The 20,094-nt window shown below is 41.2% G+C and overlaps 1 protein-coding gene across 1 annotated transcript in view; it reads right to left on the minus strand.

Moving 5' to 3' along the window:
- Positions 1–20,094, minus strand: part of cacna1bb (calcium channel, voltage-dependent, N type, alpha 1B subunit, b) — a 153,323-nt gene that overhangs the window by 72,574 nt on the left and 60,655 nt on the right. Inside the window, exons 8-12 of the mRNA XM_070924227.1 lie at positions 19,783–19,970; positions 5,052–5,155; positions 3,148–3,263; positions 2,946–3,035; positions 282–371 (exon numbers count right to left, since the gene is read on the minus strand). Of these exons, the coding sequence (XP_070780328.1) occupies positions 282–371; positions 2,946–3,035; positions 3,148–3,263; positions 5,052–5,155; positions 19,783–19,970 (588 nt within the window). The remainder of the gene's footprint in view (positions 1–281; positions 372–2,945; positions 3,036–3,147; positions 3,264–5,051; positions 5,156–19,782; positions 19,971–20,094) is intronic.

Here is a 20,094-nt window from a genome sequence, read left to right on the forward strand (position 1 = left end):
AGAAAGAGCTTTAGGTCTCCAGATGCAGATGACTCTGCTTTTATAATGTACCTTGTTAAGTTTGTGTGAGATATCTCACAAAATGTTTTATAGTGTTGAGGTGACATGACATGCTGATCTGATGAACGGAGACCAGAGAGTCAGAGGGCATGGTTATGTTCATTGTAGAAGACAGGCTTTCATGGTGGCTTTCATTGTAAAGGTCGACTCTGTGAACAGACAGCATGTGAAGGTCAGAGGTGGTCTGCTGCTGGCCGTGGATAAAAAGATGTAAGACTCACCAACAGAGGAGATGTCAGCGAAAGGATCCTCCCCCTCCTCAGCACCGATCAGGTCATTTTTACCTTTCTTGGCTTTGCCTCGTTTCAGGACTGTAAAGAGAACAGCACAGACAGGAGAGGAGAAATGATCACATAGGAGTCTTTATATATAATATAGTAATAGTAATATAGGAATGGTGCTGTTCTGTTTTACAAAACTTCTTTAATTTAAATCTGTGAAAGTGTCGATTATAGCAAGAAAAACAAGCATTTTCAAATTGTATTTCAATGGAACAACCTTCGTCCCAATGCAGGATATGTGTGTGTGTGTGTGTGTGTGTGACCTTGTGTTACTCATGTTGTGGGGACATAAATCTGTTTGTACAGTCACATTGTGGGGACTCCCCTTCCTTTTGGGGACAAAATCCAAGTCCCCGTAATGTAAATCATTCAATTTGAGGGTGAAGACTTGGTTTAAGGTTAGGTTTAAGGTAAGGATTAGGCAAGTAGTGGTTATGGTTAGGGTAAGACTCCAGGAAATGAATGTAAGTCAATGTAATGTCCTCTGAAGTGATGGAAACACGACTGTGTGTGTGTGTGTGTGTGTGTGTGTGTGTGTGTGTGTATGGCAAATTGGAGGGAGGGGTGAGCTAATTGGAAACTATGAATAGCAGGCATCAATCATGTTTTTCATTTGGAGATTTTCTGCCCTCTGCTTGAAGCCAGACTTGGAATGAAAACCTGCCAGCGCAACATGAATATGATCGTCACGTGACCAGCTCCGTGTCACTGGAGCAGTGGGCTCATCCTTGAGATCTACAACCCCGTATCTCGAAAAGGCTGCAGGGAGGCAAAACGAAATGAATGAGGCTCTGAGACTCAGCAACGCTAAAACAATCTCTTTCTGATCAAATCTTTTTTGTCTGTAACTGACTGCAAAAAAAAGAAATCTGTCAGTGTAGTGAGAAATCTCAATTGAAACCAACTTGTTTGTAGACTAACATTTGAAATATTGGCCCAGGGTTGTAACAAGGTTGACTTAAAATCACTTAAAAATGTCACTCAACAAAAATGACTTGATAAGGAGAAGATTTTTGCAGTGACCGCCAAGAAAAATTATGCTTTTTTTGTAAAACAAATTTAAAGTATCTTAAGTTCACCCATCATCTTTTCTCTCTAATGAAATATCCAGCCCGATAGGATAATTTACTTTCCCTCAAAAGACTAAATGGTGGTTTCAGAACAAAGCATTTTCAAATCACCCCCACTGAGTCAGTCAGCCATGATTGGCACTTTGCTCCACTCCTCGTACCTGTCATTCCACTCCATATTTTCTGCTCCAACAACATCAGAGTGGTTTTTCTACGGCTGTGTACTCTGACTTTTTAATCCCTGATATGTAACTAATTGAGAAAATAAAGTGGGGGCCGTCACTTTACTGGAATCATCAACATGGATGTGTTTCCAGTGTGTGTCCGTGTACTGGCAAATTTCTGTGTGTGTGTGTGTGTGTGTGTGTGTGTGTGTGTGTTTGGGAGCGTGTTATAGTGAATTTACTTAAACAAATCCAATCAGACTAAAGCTGTAAATCCCAATAATTAACCCTTGCCTTCACACCAGGTCTAATTGACTGACATCATGGGCGAGCGAGAGACAGAGAGAGAGAGAGAGAGAGAGAGAGAGAGAGAGAGAGAGAGAGAGAGCTGGACAACTGTGTGCTCCTTCGGAAATAAAGGGAACAAGAGTACAGAGTGGAAACCACGATCACCACTCAGTAACTTGATGATAAGTGATAATTATATGATTGCTCTTACATATGATTGGCTGGCATGGCCACAAAGGGGTTAATGTAAAGCTGAAGAACTGCCTATAAAACTAGAGATTAAAGTATGTGTCCAATTTTCAGCGAACTGAGATTTGAAGAAATAAATAGTGGACGTTTTGTGAAATACAGTTATTTGCTTTCTTGTCGGGAGTTAGACTCATGTCTGTACGTTAAATACGCAGCTACAGCCAGGAGACAGTTAGCCTAGCTTAGCATTAAGGTTGGAAACAGGGAAACAGCTAGCTACTACTGGCACTGGTACTGGCAGAAAAATAACAAGTTGTGGAGTTACAGGAGGTTATGCTCTGCTTTCACCGTGAGGTTGCCAGGCGACCAGCAGAGACTTCAAACAGATATTGATGGCTTCTCAATACTTGTTTTTATCTAAACTCCAAACTGTATCAACTTTTGTGTCTGTACGAAAAGAAAATCATTCATATCTGAAAAAGAGTTAACTGTGAGTGAGCCTGCAGTTCCAGATTCATTTTAAGCTTGTGTCAAGTTCACAATCATATCAAGCTAACAAGCTAATACTTCTTATTATAGAGTTGAGAAACACAAACATTTTGGATAGCTCAAGTTGTAGACTATATATACAGTATAGAGATCTGGCCTTTAAAGAACACCTGCATCATTCTGGATAAAAATAATAATAATAATAATAATAACGTCAGTACAGTATGTCTGAGTTTCAATTAATCCTCCACTTCACTCCACAAGGTGAAAGAGAACCAGGTCACATTGTTTAGCACAGCACATTGACGCTGTAACCTGCACCTCTCTGTGCCTGCTTTACCATCGGCCTCCTGTGGCGCTGGACCATGCTAAAGCAGGCAACACACACTAAAACTAGTTTTCACCTGGAAGGTTTTGTTTCCTCTTGTACCACGCACCATCCAGCGGGGACTTCTCCTCTGCTATCTCATCCTCCTCCTCCAGCAACACCTCCTCTGCAGCGGGAGAGAGAAAGGAGAGAGGGACTTTCTATCAGTTTGTCATGCTTTTTTAACACAACAAACACATACATGCCAGCTCTCACGCTGTTTCAGAGATGAGTCTAACCTGCTTTGCAGATCCACTCCAAGTATCCGGTGAGCTCTCTCTCGATCTGCTGCTGCCTCCGAAGCTTCAGGAACTCCTGCCTCTTCTCCACACGCTCCCTCTCTTTGGCAAATTCTCTGTTGAAACACATACAGAGATCTTTCGTATACACAGAAAGAACAACTAGATATAACATTTGATCATACTGTATTTATACTTGGATTTATAGCTAAATTTTTCCTCTGCCTGGAGAGAGCCCGCACATGTCCATTCCACAAACAGGATTATGTGAATTACAAGACCAACAAACTAGGGAATTTTGATGAAATGGCGGTTCAAGCCTCCATCTGAAGAATTATTAACTGCAGAGTTCAGATGACAGCTGGGCAGCTGTTGAGGGCAAGAAAAAGGAAAAAGGCCGTTGGCAAAGCTGGAGCTGTGTTACAAGATATTTCTGAAAATGATGAACACTTAAATGTGTGGATACAGAGGAAAAACAGTGGACATGCCATGCAGTTTCATGGCTGTCTATTAGAGATGTATCAGATTTAGGACTCATGAGAGCTCAGCATAAACACTGTGGGCTTCAGTGATTCGGGACCAAATGGCCGAAGCTTGTTTTCGCTGCATTTCGAAATCATGAGATGATGATGACATGTCTCATTATTCCTGTGATTCGCCATGTATTCACCACACAATCTGACATGCTTCAACACTGATACAGTCTGACACATTGCAACAAAGGTTTTCTAAGACTCACACAGTTTGACATGCAATGAACCTGCAATACTTCTGTTATTCACACTAGATATTGTAATATCACCCGACCCTTGAAGGACAAATGAAAGTGGCACCAACAGTGATAGAAGACAATCTTTTCTTTCAATGTTCTGACAAAGTCCGATCATCAGTGTCTCATGAGCAAAGGTAAAATCTGATTTTGACTACATTTCTGACTGATTTTGACTACTTCACAAATATATATTAGTAAAAAAACATAACTGATGAAACAATGTAAAAAATGTGGTGGACAGCAACACTGAAAGCATGGGACAAAGAAGAAAACCACTCCTCATCTTGGAATACAACGCAAACATGTTTGCTTTCATCCGGATTTTGCTGAGACAAGCGAGGTGAGAAGAGACTCTTTGTGACCACAGGCACAATGAGATGGACGAACGTCAGAGGACCAGGATGATTAAAGCCACAGAGCGAGGCCTTTTCATGACACAGTAAAAGGGGGAAGCTCTAGATGATGAGGAGGATGAGAGGTGAATACTCCGTTCGTTTACTCAATTCACCCTCACTTCAGCATCTTCCCACCAGCCACGAGATAACCCTCTTCTCTACTGTAGTTAACAGACAGGTACGATACTGTCTTGAAGCCCTGATCTCTGATTGGTGGACAGTGCACTCTCCATCTACAGTGCATAGGCTGGGTTTGAATCTGAAGCCAATACAGAAGTACCCTCAGATGCAATATTAAAGTATTCTCAAAGAGTCTAACAGAGGCCCATTCAAAAAGCATTGACATCATGTTCTCAATGTAACTTCTCATTTCCCATTTACCCCAAACTCATTGTTTACTGTGTATTTTACAGTAAGAGGTCCTCTTGCAACAAACACAGCTCACACAATTTCCAGTAATAGACAGTGAAGACAAAATGCAAATAAGCTGCTGTTTATGAAACATCTTCAAAAGTAAAAGAAGAGCATTTTGAACTCCTGACTGTTTGAGATGCACATAGACATTACACATGTTTAATGTACAAACAGCACACAAACAAATTCCAGGATTCTCTTAAAAAAACCAAAACAAACATAAATAATAAATAACCAGCCATGATCAGCAATAATTACATGTAATATGACCCTAGCCTGGAGCCCACCTGGAATTTGTGTATCTACTTTAAGTGATGACTTACCCTGATAGGACACCAAGCACCAGGTTGAGCATGAAGAAGGAGCCGATGATGATGAGGGGGATGAAGTAGAGCCAGTTCCAGGTGTTTCCTGCTACATCATTGGTCTGGACACACAAACACACACGCAAACACACACAGACGCAACACAAAAACAACACAGAAAGAGGTAAGAAAGATTTTCTAAGAAGTCAAGAGCAAGTCATTAACATTTAGCACGTACAGTATATAGAATGAATTTGTCTGCATATCATCAGTAAAGTGTAAGCATAGTTCAATTTCTTGCTGCTGTGGCTGATAAATAAAACAAAAAGTGTGAAACCTCATGTGGGAAAACCAAAATGCAAAATGCAACCAGTACAAATAAGCTCTTGTAGTCAAGTAGTTTCATTTTCTTGAAATCACCTTTTTTAAATAACGTCCGTAATGTTTCATTACTATACAATCTGTATGCTTAATTTAAGTTAGAAAGAGGCATTCTAGTTGAAATGGTAAATCAATGTCCCAAATAAAATGTTTCATCCTACTTTCCCATTTCTCATCCACAGCTGTGAATATGAATGTATTTATTTATTTATTTATTTTTTTACCAACTTGGCTGACTGAACAAAAACTTTTGCCAACTTGCGTCATTAGAAAAATATCATCAACTTTAAAAAAAAAAAAAAAAAAAAAAGCAATTAAAAAATGTCTTCCCGTCATCATGTCCCGCTAACAAAAAGCTCAGCCTGCTATCACGGCCAAACAACTGTTTAACTCAGAGTTTCAGCTCTGAAACATCCACTTCCAATAAACTGTCCACAGACAAATAGGTGTCACAATTCAGTCTTCTGAATATGAGCCGTCGTGGCTGGGGGTTGGTAAATGACTTGCACTTTTTTACAAACAATACAACACACACACACACACACGTGCGCAGACAGCTAACTGCTTTTGCTTGTTACTGGCCAATGACCACCGCTGAGGGCAGGCACACACCCCAACACTGACCCATGTTATTTGACTTAGGTTGTTTCATTGATTATTAGCTTGTACGACACCCAAACAAAGTATATGGACACCTGAATATTACAGCCATGTAAATGCAGCTCCGCGTACGTAAGTCGACAGTTGTCTTGTACTGCTTTAAAAATCTGATGATTTTACTTAAATACGTTTATCATTGTTTTCACTATGTGATTTTCACCTGTTTGTAATAGTCTAAATAAACTCTGCTAATTTATTTCTTCTGAAAACCCTAAAAACAAATGAGTCCTGACATTTTAACCAAAGCACTTTGTAGTATTGGTAAGCAACTTTTTGATTTTGGTGATGCCCAAAGCTGGGGGGGGGGTTCTGGGAGTCAGCACCCTCCGTGTCTGAGAGCGCTTCCACACTGTGGCCTGTTAGCGGGGGACAGACCTCCGGACTGATGGGCTGTGTGAAGCATGGTGACATTTTGCAGACGCCAGTGTCGGAGCGCTGCCACACGCTGGCTGTAATTGTGATGGGAGGTTCGGGGCGGCTGAATCAGCAGGCTGGAGATCTATATTATGCACCCCAGTATGGGTGATGAAGACACACACACACACACATACAGTAGCACACCCTCTGTCTCAGCTGTCAGAGACGCACCAGCCCACACACCAGGATAAATGGCAGAAGCTTCACTGTGTTGCTCTGCATCATTTCTCATTCTACATGTCCAACATCTCATCACTGTCTCGTCACTCAATCTTCATGTCTTTCTCTGTGTCTCTCCGTCTCGCTCTCCATGTTTAGTTTCGTTCTCTGAACATTACATGAACATCCTCTGATCTTTTCAGAAATGCATACGCTTATTTGCTTTCTTTCCAAGAGTGAGATGAAAAGATCTATATCAATCTCGAGTCTGTGTGTTAACGACAAAAGTGGAGCCACGATGTTGTTAGCCTAGCTTAGCATAAAGAATGGAAGCAGGGGGAAACAGCTAGCCTGACTTTGTCTAATGTTCAAAAATACCTCTTCCACCACCTCTAAAGTTGTCTCTTGTTTGTTCAACCTGTACATGAACAGATTTACATCATGCTGGAACTATATCTTGGCGAACAACAGCCGGATGCAGCTAAGTTACTTTTGGTTCGGTCCAACTGCTCTCATCAAACGCTCTGATAAAACAACTGTATGTCAGACAGACAAAGATAGCGAACAATTTGCTAGCTATTAGCACTGCAGAGCCAGATGTTTCCTGCAGGAGTTGGTGGAGACCAAAAGGAGAGTTACAAGGAGAGTGAATATTGGACTTGCCAACGAAACGAAAAACGAAACACATGTGTAAATAGGCAAAGCAGTTAAGGCAGGTTTAAAGTCTTCCCTTTCTTCTTATGATCTGTGTAAATGAGATATTTAGATAACTGTGTATCTGTGATCAGAGTTCCGTAACATGCAGCTCTCTTTTCTGTTTGCAGCGGCAGCGGATATTGTACTTCTTCTCTCTCTGGGGAACCCAGGATGCCTGGTGTGGAGGAGAAAATGAAGTGGAAATGCACTCTGTTGCATCAGCGTTCAGTCCCGGAGTCAGCTGGTGAGGCGGGAAGACTTTGACACAGCCTTAATTCTTCAGCTGATTGCTCAGGCAGATGAGCTGAGTTCAGTTGAGCTTATGCAAATGTTTTTCAGATTCTGAAACGCAGCACGGTCTCTGCGGTGGAATTTAAGAGGTTGTGCTACTTGAGAGGATGTTTAGGACCAATTGTTTTTGGTGGTTTCTTTACAAAAAGAAAAAACTGAGTTTGGGAATTTACCTTTGATTATTTTGAATATTACTATGACTATTAAAATAAACGAGAAAATCTGATTTAAAAAAATCCATAATACAGTATAAAATGTATTTTAAATCTATTTGCAGCATTACAAAGTATAATACATAAACAACAACAACATAAATGGCCAGTGTCACTATCATGAAATGCTGATGGTCAATCAGTCAGAGTGGGATCAGATTATACTACGTCAGCACAATAATCCAACAGATGTTGAGAATTGGGAATCAATTCCTGGACAATCACCCAATCATCATGCAGGTTGTGAAAGACTGCAAGCTATAAATAAGTTGCGGTGTGCAGTCTAATCCAGGAATTGGAAAGAGAAGAAAAGAAAAGAAAAGAAAAGAGAAGACCTGTATTAAGGCCTCTGGGCGGCATGGAAGGACATCAATCACTTCAATTTATTGTATGTCACTTCTGGATGGAGGGTGTGATCCAGTATTCTATATTACAAACAGCCTCTGGCACCGTCAGGAAAACACATCTGTGGTTCCATCTACATTTAATTCATATTTAGGCTAAGATGTGTGTGTATGTGTACTTGTGTGCGTGTGTTTCTTGCCAACCCTCTCGAAGTCTACAGATTCCCATTATTTCTCAAATTTTTTAATGCATTTTGATCAAATGTTACAATCTGCTACTTAACATTCTATGTTGGAAAAAAAAATGTTTTTAATTTTGGCCGTTTTATTACCAACTAATATTTGTGTATAATATACCGTACATTCCACCAAAAAGTCTCTGAGGTAGCTGCCAAAATCAAACTAAAGGATAAAATAAATGCCCCTACAGTTTTCTGTTTTTACTCTTTTTACCCTTTATGACTTTTTTGCATATTACAACATATTCAAAGATGGAAAAAGCCATTTTCATACTATATTTGAAATATTTTTGTATATAAAGAACGTTACATGTGACAATCCCCACAGCTCTCCTTTGTCCATTTCTCAATGACAGAACATGAGTCCTGTATACAGTATGTACGTGTCATTTAAAGGCACAGGCTGATTAGTTCACCCCACCTTTAAGTGCACTGGGTATGGGGCCATGCAACAAGATTAAACCACACTGCGTGCACATGAGGAGAGCAAATGCAGGGCATATGGCAATCAAGGCTTCTGGCTATGCTAATTTAGTTCATTACAAAACTGCTGATGCACTGTGTTGCCTTTAGCAAGGTACTTCTAATCACCCCATATGTTGTTTAAATATAATGCGATGACAGAAGAAACATACTAGAGTAAAAATGTACTCACGAGTATAACAAGCAACATTTCTTTTTATTCAGAACATTGAAATGATTAAAGGCTAAACTATTGGTAACCCAACACGAAAGCTAATTACAGTGCTTTTAATAACTTAACTTGTTTGAACACGACATACCACCACCAAGGCTGCACATTTATCTAAATGTGTTATTGCATCACCAGTTAATGTTTAGGAGTGTTTAATCTTCATCAGTATCTGCACCAAAATACACAGTGACAGACAACCATGCTGATACCAAAAGAAAACAAATGTTGAACTCTGAGGGAACACCATCACCTTATGAAGGATCGTCATTCAATTCAGTCGCTGCTGCGACTTCCCCTGTTACTAACTTCACTTGCTACAGGTAGTAATATCGACAGTACCGAGAACGGCATGGCCATGTGCCGTGTCCACACGCCATGTCTGTTTTTATTCAATCCAAACAGTATAGCCTGGGAACCAGACCACCCCCCCCCCCCCCCCCCTCCATTCAGACAGATTTCCATACGGCCTGATTCAGGTAGGGCCAGGCACAACCGTTTATCTAATACGGGGCGGATTTAAGCGCCGTTGAGGCATTTTCGTAAAACAACCAAGATGGCTGCCGCTGATGTGGAACGTTCTGAATCTGCTTCAGTATTAAACGAGCGGGACGGTAGATCACGTTACCTACAAAGGATAAGTGTTGGCTTCAAAATCATGTGGTGCCAAACGTCTGTGTATTATGTTGAACTAGAAGCCACATGAATTGGATGACGGAACTAGCATAGCAACCTACCGCTACGTCATATGCTCTGTTGCTGTGATTGCATTTTGGTCAGCGACCGTTGATAACACCCCTTGGAAATGAAAAATGAAGTGAGAGGTTCCAGAATAATTTGCATTTGCAAATTGGTCTGGCGATACCAGGCAAAGCAGTATGGACAAATGAAATTTGTGGTGGAAATCAAAATCAAAATAGTGGACCTATTTTTATTTCAATCTATTTCAAATGAAAGGGGCGTGGTCCATACTGTATAAAACCATTCTGTATAAAAAATTCACAAACGGGACTGAAAACAGAGGTAAAGTGATGACTCAAAAAGTTGCTTATCTAAAACCAAACTTATGGTATGACTTGTATCCACTGAGCTTGATGTTTTTTATATGAACTCACTTGATATCGTTATTCCACCTCTGTTCTTCCCATGAGTCATGCCGGCTGACTGCTCTGAGTGATCAGTGAGGAAAAAGCAAAAGCTGCCACATAATTTGGTGTCATGCATCATGCAGTTGCGCTGTGACAGTGTACTCCCACTCTCAGCTTACAGTGCTGCCACACACACACACACACACACACACACACACACACACACACACACACACACACATATACACACACAAACAAATTTTCTCTGATGGCAAGGAAAGCCTGCTGAGATGAAGACAGCCACTCTGAATCAATTCTGCAGCTCCTTAAAGTCCTGAAACATTCACAACAAGCAGCGGTGACTGTGCTCTACAGCTCTAGTGGCACAGAGAGCAAAAGGTCCTCAGAGAGCTGCTTGAAGAAGAAGAATATATCAAAACTGTTTTCCGGTTAAATTGAATTTGAGGCGCTTATCATCTCTCTCCGAGTCTACTATTTTTTCCTCTTTTGACGGTGAATTCATTTGCTGCAGGCTAATTTTAGTGATATTTAATCAGGGAGTTTGACTTCAAAAGGCTGACCACTTAAATATGGAGACAAAGTTCCTCTCACATCAAAGTACCCAACGAGTGGGAGTCTCACAGGCTGAAGTCTGGACCAGGGCATTTTGAGGTCTCTCACCTCAGCGGTGACCGTTCCACATCCTAAGTTGCACTTTAAAAAAAGAAATTCCCCTATCACTTATTATATGATAATGCATTTTCAAGAATCCTGTATAAAAACAGATACAAAATTAAAGCTCCACTAACAGATACTTTTTTTAATGTAAACAATGAATCATATGAGGTGTGAACGGGGTCGCTCACGCTAATGTTTAGCCTCGTTTAGCTGATAGTTTCGGTTTCACGGTACATTTACCGGATGTTCCCTCTCATCAACTTCTCTTCCAGCAGCAGCTGTTTTCAGCACAACAAGTGCTCATGAACCTGCTGTAGTCTACCTGACAACGCCAAAGAGTACAGAGTTAGCGACTAGCTTGTGAAAAAGGTCAAACATTTAGCATCTAAATAGTTTTCCTAAGAAGACCAAAACAAAACTAAAACCTCACTACTTCACACTGTGTTATATGTTTTTCTTTGCGCTGTACATCCCTAGTATAAAAAACTAGCATGTACTAATAGGTTGCAAAAAAACAACAACCAAAAAGCAAAAGTGGCATCCTCACAGTGGACTTGACAACTTCATTATCTTCCCTGTGATATCGACTCTCCAGTTAGCTACAGTCCATCCACTGAGGTTCAAGGCTTCGCACGCAGCCATGACGGACTGTTCACACAGTATCTCACCGTCCCTCTGTGTCTATTTTTACGAGGATTTGACAAGCACCATGACTGCCCTGACAGCACGAGACGTCACCCTGACAAGGTCAAGGTGCACCTGTCTCTGAGACTCACAGGCTCTAATGAAGTGAGAGGAAAAGGTGCCTCTGACCCCGAGCATCTCTCTCTCTCTCTCTCTCTCTCTCACACACACACACACACACATATTAAACCACACCAACTCACATACAGATCTCAATTAACGGATGCAACAATGCAAGATTTAATCAACTTAGATCAATAATGTGTGTGACAGGATGGTAGAGCAACTTTCTAGAGGTACAGCACTACTATAATAGCAGGGACATATGGTGCGCAAATAACCGCTGACTGCAGAAAGTCACTCAGTCTTTTACTGTCTTGTTTTGCTTGAAATGTAATTCATTTAATCAAGTGATTAAATGATAAAAAATAATACTAATTAAAAAAATCTAAGACAACAATATTGTTTCAATATAATAAAACACAAATACATGAAAATCTCGTGTGAAGTAAAAATTGTGCTCTTGTGTAAAATCCCACTCTTATAGTAAGGAGCTAATGGAGAAAAATATTTTTCAGGGATTCTAATACAAGAATTAAAAACAAGATTCAAATAAGAGCAAATACAATATTAGGTGACGTGTACATTTGAGCCTGAACATGACACACCAGAGGTAATTAGGGCTGCTTCTAATTTGATGGCAGCCGCTGGGTCGCCAGGAGAGACAGAGGAAATGTAATAAAATCACAAGGCATGAAATGAAGATTGCCACATTATCAACGCTGAGAAACCACCCACTCATCCTGCTGCTGCTACAACAGTGTCACTTCCCCGCTGACTGGCTCAGAGCTAAAGCAGCATTCACAGTGTGAATCAATGCGAGGGTTGGTGTCACTGTCATGGCATTTCTGGTGAAAAAGACTGTATAGTGTACAGACGTGCATGGTGGGATTATGTCACGATGGTACCTGAGTTTTGTAAAAGCTGTAAAAGTCTTGTGTTTTTTCAGGTTTATCAAAGTCTCTTGAGATAAATTGTTTATTGATAGGCCTAAATATTTTAGTTCTTTATTAACTTGAAGTTTTATTATATATGAGGTGTTCATTTTGAAGTTAAAGTAAGCTATGAAAATCAATAAAATAAATAGTGGAATAAAATAAAAATGCAGGTGAAAAGACCCATTATACCCATACAACAACTACAATAAAAGAAAAATTATGCCACTGAGTTCAATAAATATTTAAGGATAAGGATATCTAATGCTCACGCTTGATGGAAACAAAGTGTGGCAACCTCAAGAACTTTTTTGGCATAAGTACTGGGTGAGCAATTTTCATTGGAATGAATGGGGCATCATCTCAGGACATAGTAGCCGTTCACTTCATACGTCAATGAGTTTAACCGTTTTTATTTTTTTACTTAAAGGGACTGGGGTGCAGCTCATTTCAACTTTTCCCCCCATTTTTGTCTTTACATCAGGAAGATTAAACAGCATTTAATGTCCTCTGGATTCCTTTTGCCGCAGCAACTTGCACTCTTTAGTCCCAAGCAACACGTGAAATCACTTGAGGAAAAAGGCTGATACCACTTCATTCACATATGCAGGAGTACTCTCCAACACCTGACTTTGATGTGTAAAATCAGTTCCCCTTTAAGGTTTAGTTTGTGTCAGGTTAAGGGACGCTTTTGATCGAGGTTACAGACGAAAAACAACAGCATGTCATTTACTCAAATGCTTCAAACGCAGTATGTGTACATTTACCTGACCAGGGCCTGTAGTGGCATGTGAGTTATGACTGCCGAGTATGTGATGATGTTGTTGTCATTGCAAAACCTCATGGGAGGCAGTTCTAGGTGGATGGTTGGGCAAAAAACTGTGTGACAGGGGAGTTTGCTGTTTCCAACCAACACTTTCTCCGTAACTTTACCCGAGTAGTTTTTTTTATCCAAACCCCCAATATTTTCTTAGCCTTAACCAAAGCAGGGTACAGAGGGACTCCAACGAGAGAAAAATGCCATAATAAACAACTCAGATCTGGTCTAGTTGCTTCTGGAGGGTGGTAACATGGCAACAATATCTAAAATGGGATCTGGAGGTGAAAATGAAGGTGAACATGTTTTGCGCTGGAGAGAGATAAAAGATATGGCATCTTCTGTTTAGGCCCAGAAGCAATTCAGATCTTTTATTGCGTGCAAATGTTGAAAAATACAGGGAAATGATGATGCCTTCAGTAATCTGTCTTCACACTAATATCCAGTTTTCACCTTGAACACTAACTGTTATTATCACAACAGGAGATATTTAGTGGCTGTATGGGGAGAGGGGCAATATGAAGGAAAATCCAGCAAATGACTGAATAATTTGGAGGGATAATGCTTATTATTTTTCTCTGCATGGGTAGTTTGAATTTCTGGATGCGTATTCCACCATAATCTGGCCTCCAACGCTGTGGAGTTGCGTATCAGTAGCATCCACCGTGTGGTTTAGCCGCTAAAGACGACACTGATGGGAGGATACTTTGCTCAAATCAAAAGCACAGCTCTGCTGCGGCTGGCAACATTATGATCATTAGCATAAGCTGAAATCTCTCTTCATTTGCACTCCCTTCCCTTTTCCTCTGCTCTGTTCGTGATTAAGGCATCAAGAAGTTAGCGTCGTCTCAGTGACATCCTCTCCTTCACAGGCTCTCTCGCTGGGTGTAGAAACTCAGATTTCACCATGCACCAGGACATTGTCCCAAAAAAGTAATATTTCAATCAGATGTGTTGATGTAGTGTGGGTGCTGCAGGGTTTGCTTATGGACAGATTGTGGTCACAAACAAACTCATGCTTACTGTTGCAAGGACAAGATACACACCAATGACCATCAAACGCCACTTCCTCCTCAAGAGGTGCTCATGAGTACAAGAGGTACCGTGCTTTCGTTGTTGTGGTGAGGAAAGTCTCTCAACAACACATAACTTTGGCCAATAAAATAGATGCAAATGTCTTACGAGGTAGCATACTTTGTAGCTTGTGTGGTACGCATTAATTCTAATGAAAGTTGGGAATTCGGCGTATACTACATAACTGTTAAGTCCTAGTTTGTTTCTTCGCTGTGCCGACACATTAGCATTAACGAGAGCTCCAACCAAAAACTGCACTGTGTTAAATAACAGCAAGGGGCGGAGTTGGTGTGGGCCTGTTGTTATAGGTTCAGGTGAGATGAATAATTAAAGGTCCCATATGATGCTCATTTCAGCTCTATAATTATATTCTGGGACTCCACTAGAGCAGCTTTGCATGATTCACAGTTGAAAAAAGTCCTTATTTATCTTCTCCTGGCCCTTCATGCAGCCCCTCAGTTCACCGTCTGTCTGAAACAAGCCGTTTGAGACAAACTGAACAACCTCCAAACACTAGAAGAGTCGTCCTGTGCAGAGCGCACCAATAACTTAGACAGACTGAGCGGGTGGATGAGCGTCCCTGTACTTGGTGGATGGTGCTGTGCCTGGATCAGATGACCTGCTGGGGGCGTGGCTGAGGGCGGTGACTGTATAGTTGTGACATCACAATCTTACAGAAGTCCTGATGGCTCGTTTAAAGGCACAGCTTCTGAATATGGGCTGTGTGCATTTCTCTGTGGACTGAGAGTTTTGATACTTTCACAGTATTTATACAGCACCCAGACCTGCTTTATAATCAAACAAGACATGGAAATCTCACTTTCTACAATATGGGACCTTTAAGAAACAGCAAGGCCAGTTTGAGCAATAGATCCGATGAAGTTTATGAAAGGAACTGAATTGGCGTCAGAACTATCGTTGTACCAATGCAATGGTATCACTGGAGGCCTAAGTGCCTTCTTCCTGTGCCTTTACACTGAACTTGCGTCATGCACATGAAAGTAGCTTTTCAAGGCTCTGAGTAAGTTGTTCAAATATTAAATCCTTATGGTTTAAATATTAGAGTGTCCTCCTGTCTGATAAGCTTTCAAACTCTTGTATTTCATCTTCTCACTGGTACCAGTAACAACACGCTCACACCATCAGAGCTATCTGATGAATATGCCCTCATTGTCACCACTCTCTCCAGCTGAAGAATAACACGGCAGACAGCAGCGCTTCGTTCCACTGCATCAGCTGCTGGGAGACCACAGGAACCTGGGACGTGCCCTCGCCGGGGGAGGTGACGTTATGAGGGAAGTGGGGGGATGGACGGCAGAGAGGAAGCAATAAGGAAAGAAGAAGAAGTGAGAGCAGGACGATAATGACGTGGAGGATGGGGAGAGGTACTCTGCATTTTCTTTTGGACCATTAGAGAGGAAGGTCTGAGCGATCCCCCTCCGGGCAGAGGTAGCATAGTCATCAATCTGCAAGGTTAACGCTGGGTTACAGGAAAGTATATAATCCACAGAATAGAGCCCCCGCCTGGATGCTATTCTGGCTTCATGATGTTATAGACTTCACCCTTCCCCCCTTGCTTCTGTACCAAGAGTGCATATACATTTGTAGACTCATGACATACATGCATGCTCCACTACATTCACACAAATACACCTATGGCTCTTTTCCACTTCATAACGATGTCATGCTTTCTCCTTTGCGTTCCTTTGTTCGCCACATTCTTTGGGGAAAACTTTGTGGAATCTGCAATGACAACTGTTTTTTTAACAACCACAACAACAACTGCTGGAATGGTCACCATTGGTCCAACGAACCCTGATAAGCATTTTGGGGAGAAGAAAGAGCTAGAATCAGAAATTAAATAAAACATTAAGAAAAGTTCAAAAAGCATGCAGAGAAAATCACAAGTCAACAAAGTGTGCACTGCATTGAACGCCATATTGGGCCTCTAACCAGCCTGTATTTTTTGAAGTGTCCTGAGTTAGCTAGATAATGTATCACCAAAAGCCTCACATGTTCTTTAAAGGTCAGGTTGTGAAAGGTCTCATTGTCAGGGGTGGTTATGTAAGTGTACGGATATGGAAAGTAACAGAAAAGGAGGAGGCAAAGTGTGTTCGAACGGCATCTTTCTTCAAAGCTAGCTACCTAGCAACAGTCAAGAAACACAGCGGCAGAAAAATGGCCACAAAGATGGGGACAAGGGTGGATGAGATCGACTCAGCTGTACTGGATGTTGTACGTCTGCAGGCCTCTGATATGTTAGGTCAAAACTAACAAAACACCTCCCCCCTTCCACAAGAAATTGGCTAACATGAGCACTGAGTTATCAGGCTAAGTAGGAGCTGCAGAACATACTGTTGCTTTAGCTACCTGCAGTTAGATATGCCTTGCATACTGGATTTAGTTTGACGTGTCCTGTTAAAGCATGCTAATGCATGCTAATGCATGCTAATGCACACCTTCTTGTAATGGATAACTGGCACTTGTTGCACACACAAGCCTATAGACTGATGTTCTACTGGCACAGTGAGTGAGTCGCCAAAGGATACAGCAGACAGATGGATGTATAGGTGTGAGCCACTTCAGTGAAGCTCTTCAAGGACGAAAATACTCTCCAATGAGCTCAACACTGTCTGCTTGTGGTGAAATAAACCCTTAATCAGACCAATCCAAACAGCCCCAAAATGAGTGTGTGAATGTCTCTACAAGGCCGTGAGAATCTCTCCCACCTCAGCCAAACACCCCTTTATGCATGTGAATCAGTCTTGTCACAAAAAGGAAAGGACTGAGAGCAGAAGGAAAAGAGAGAGGACTGGATGGTGAAATCCAGCAGCACAGAGAGAAAGAGCTGGTTGCAATAGGTGGGCAGGAAGAAATACAGCAATAAAATCCACACAAAAAGGCTGCAGTAAAAATAACTGGTGGATCAAAAGAAATGACTTTGAGCAGAAGGAAAAGAAAAGGACAGAAATACAAAGAAAAAAATACAGACTGAGAGAAAAGGCATTCTTGGATCACAGCAGCGTGGGTCTGCAGCACTTAGGATAATGAGGCAGAGAAAGCTACGGGAGATGTTTGGAGTGAAAGACGAAGAAGAAGAAGGAAAGATGGCTCACTGTAAGTGGCTCACAACGTAGTAGAAAAAGAACGAAGGCAGGGAAAAGGAGAAGGAGATGTGTTTAGGGAATAAAAGAAGATAAATGTTGAGGAAGGGAGAGTGACAGAGGAAGAGATACATAAGAAGAACGTGCGCAAATAATGCAATAAATAAATCATTTGCCAAGTAAAATGTAATGGATCAAGAACAGTTGGTCATATTTCACAGTGAGTGTAGAGCGGCTCACTATTACTGCGTTAACTTCGGCTGTTAACTGCATGAAAGACAACAGGTATCTTGCTCCAAGTCTGACTTGTACTGTCTACAGTATGATCAGAAGCAGAGTTGCATGAGGCCAAAACCCTCATTTTTGACGCATTTTCAAAAGCACCAAGGTGTCCAGCAGATCATCAAGCAGTGCCTTGTCACATTAGCTTCCAACTAAGCCAAGTTTTTACCAGCATTAACAGAGAATTAGCATGGATATTTCATGTGAGGCGTCATGCAGTACAGGTAGCCGTTTATTTCTGTAATGCACATACAAGTGCCCAGCCCACCTGGACTCATGAGACAATAAAAACACTGTTGCAGCGGTGAAACATTTGTCAGAAAAGACCATAACTTCTTACATAGACTGTTACACGGGGGTTACCATCCCTCCACTGACGGCCAAAAATAGTGTCAGGAGCCACAGTGCAATGAGAAAAGCTAATACTCTCAACATTGCATTTTTTAGGTGCCTCTGTTCTCCTTTTCCATATTGAAACCATCTCAATGTGTCCCTACACCAGAAGCATCCTTTCAAACCTTTCATGACTCCGTAAACACTGGAAATCTTTTATTTTCTTTAGATTTTTTTTTCATTTGGCAGGTACTGCTTGTCCAATATGGGAGGCTTATGTTTAATTTTGCATTTGCATTCATTAATTTGCAAAAACATAAAAATAAAACAGATGAAGCTCTGAGTCAGACAGCCATCGTGGGATTGGCCCAGACACTTCGCCATTTTTTAGTTCCGCTTGGCTGGACGTCCCTTATCCTTTAGGGATTCTTGTTTTTCTTTTTGTGTTCTGGGATTGTGTGTTTTTAAAAGGCACTATCATGCTTTTGGCTGCCCTGAAAAAACAGAGAGGTGCTGGCATTTAGATAACAAAACTGTTTGGGTTGGTGACAGAGAGAAAAAGTACTAAAAACTTGTATGGCTCGGGGGGAGTTGTCCCAGTGACCCAGTTGTCTAAGACACAAGCCACATGGCCATAACATCTCTGCTTTATGTCCAGCTGCAGAGCGTTACATGACATTTGGTCGCCCTCTCTTTCCGTGTTTCTCTTTCCACTGTTTTTCTCACTGTGCATGCTCCCAATTGGAAACGTGAACTGAACGTAATTTGTTTTATGCAGATGACATCCACATTTAGAACCCCATCCTTTTCATGCATTTTTTCATGCATTTTCTTACCATGCAACACTGATTCTGATAGTTAACCTAAAAAAATCATATTTGTTGGTTGAACGTGCATTTTTGTTTTACATATTTTACATTGTTATTACCTTCCCTTTCTGTAATTGTCTTCTTTCTTTTTTGTAAAGTGTAGAAACTGACATGCCATTTTTTAGTTCAAAATAAACATTATCATATATTATACATACATGAAGACTAACACTGGACAGGTACAGTGTGTCCTCCGTGCCACTGCTGCTACCTTACCATCCATGACAAACCCAAACCTGGAAGTACCTGTTTACCATCTCTGCTTCAGCACGCTGGCTTACACACAAGCAAGATATATATATATCTATATATATAGACATATAGATATATTTTAAGATGAGATGTAATGAGATCTAATGTTCGAAGGTTTATGGGTGGAGGGTGTCATGTTTAAATTTATGAACTAGTATGTAGAATCTGAGAGGGTAAAATCAATTATAATGCTCTCCACTCCACAACCACCAACTACTTTCAAGGTGCCTTTCAGCAACAAGCCATTCTTCCAAATGCTCCAGGGGAGCCGCTCAGTGGTCACAGTTTTGTGGCAGGCAGCTCCCAGGTGTGAATGTGAGTCTCTATATGAATGTTAAGCACATGGGCGGTGGAAAAACAAAGTCATTCTGTGAATGAATAATTCGGTTTTATAAGAGTTTAAAACACCCCTAGTGGCAGCAGGAAATCTAGCTTATATTACAAACAACAACACTGCAAAGTCTTTCGTGCATATAGACTCACGCTGTAGAGGATGTCCACCCAGCCCTCCATGGTGATGCACTGGAACACAGTCAGCACCGCAAACAGGATGTTGTCGAAGTTGGTGATACCAAAGTTGGGTCCGGTCCAGTACTCTCTGCACTGGGTCCCGTTGGGACACGTCCTGGCCGGGGGCTCCAGACCACAGGGCCAGTCTGCTGCTCTCTCATCTGAAGGAAAGAGAAAGAAAGGCAGGGAGGGAATGAGTTTTGATATGCATATTAATATTTTCAGGTGAACTTGTAAATTTGGTGATTTTTACTTAAACTGCTTCTCAAGTATCTATCGGAGGGA

This window comes from Enoplosus armatus, chromosome 18 (assembly GCF_043641665.1).
Source record: "Enoplosus armatus isolate fEnoArm2 chromosome 18, fEnoArm2.hap1, whole genome shotgun sequence".
NCBI classification, from domain to species: Eukaryota; Metazoa; Chordata; class Actinopteri; order Centrarchiformes; family Enoplosidae; genus Enoplosus; species Enoplosus armatus.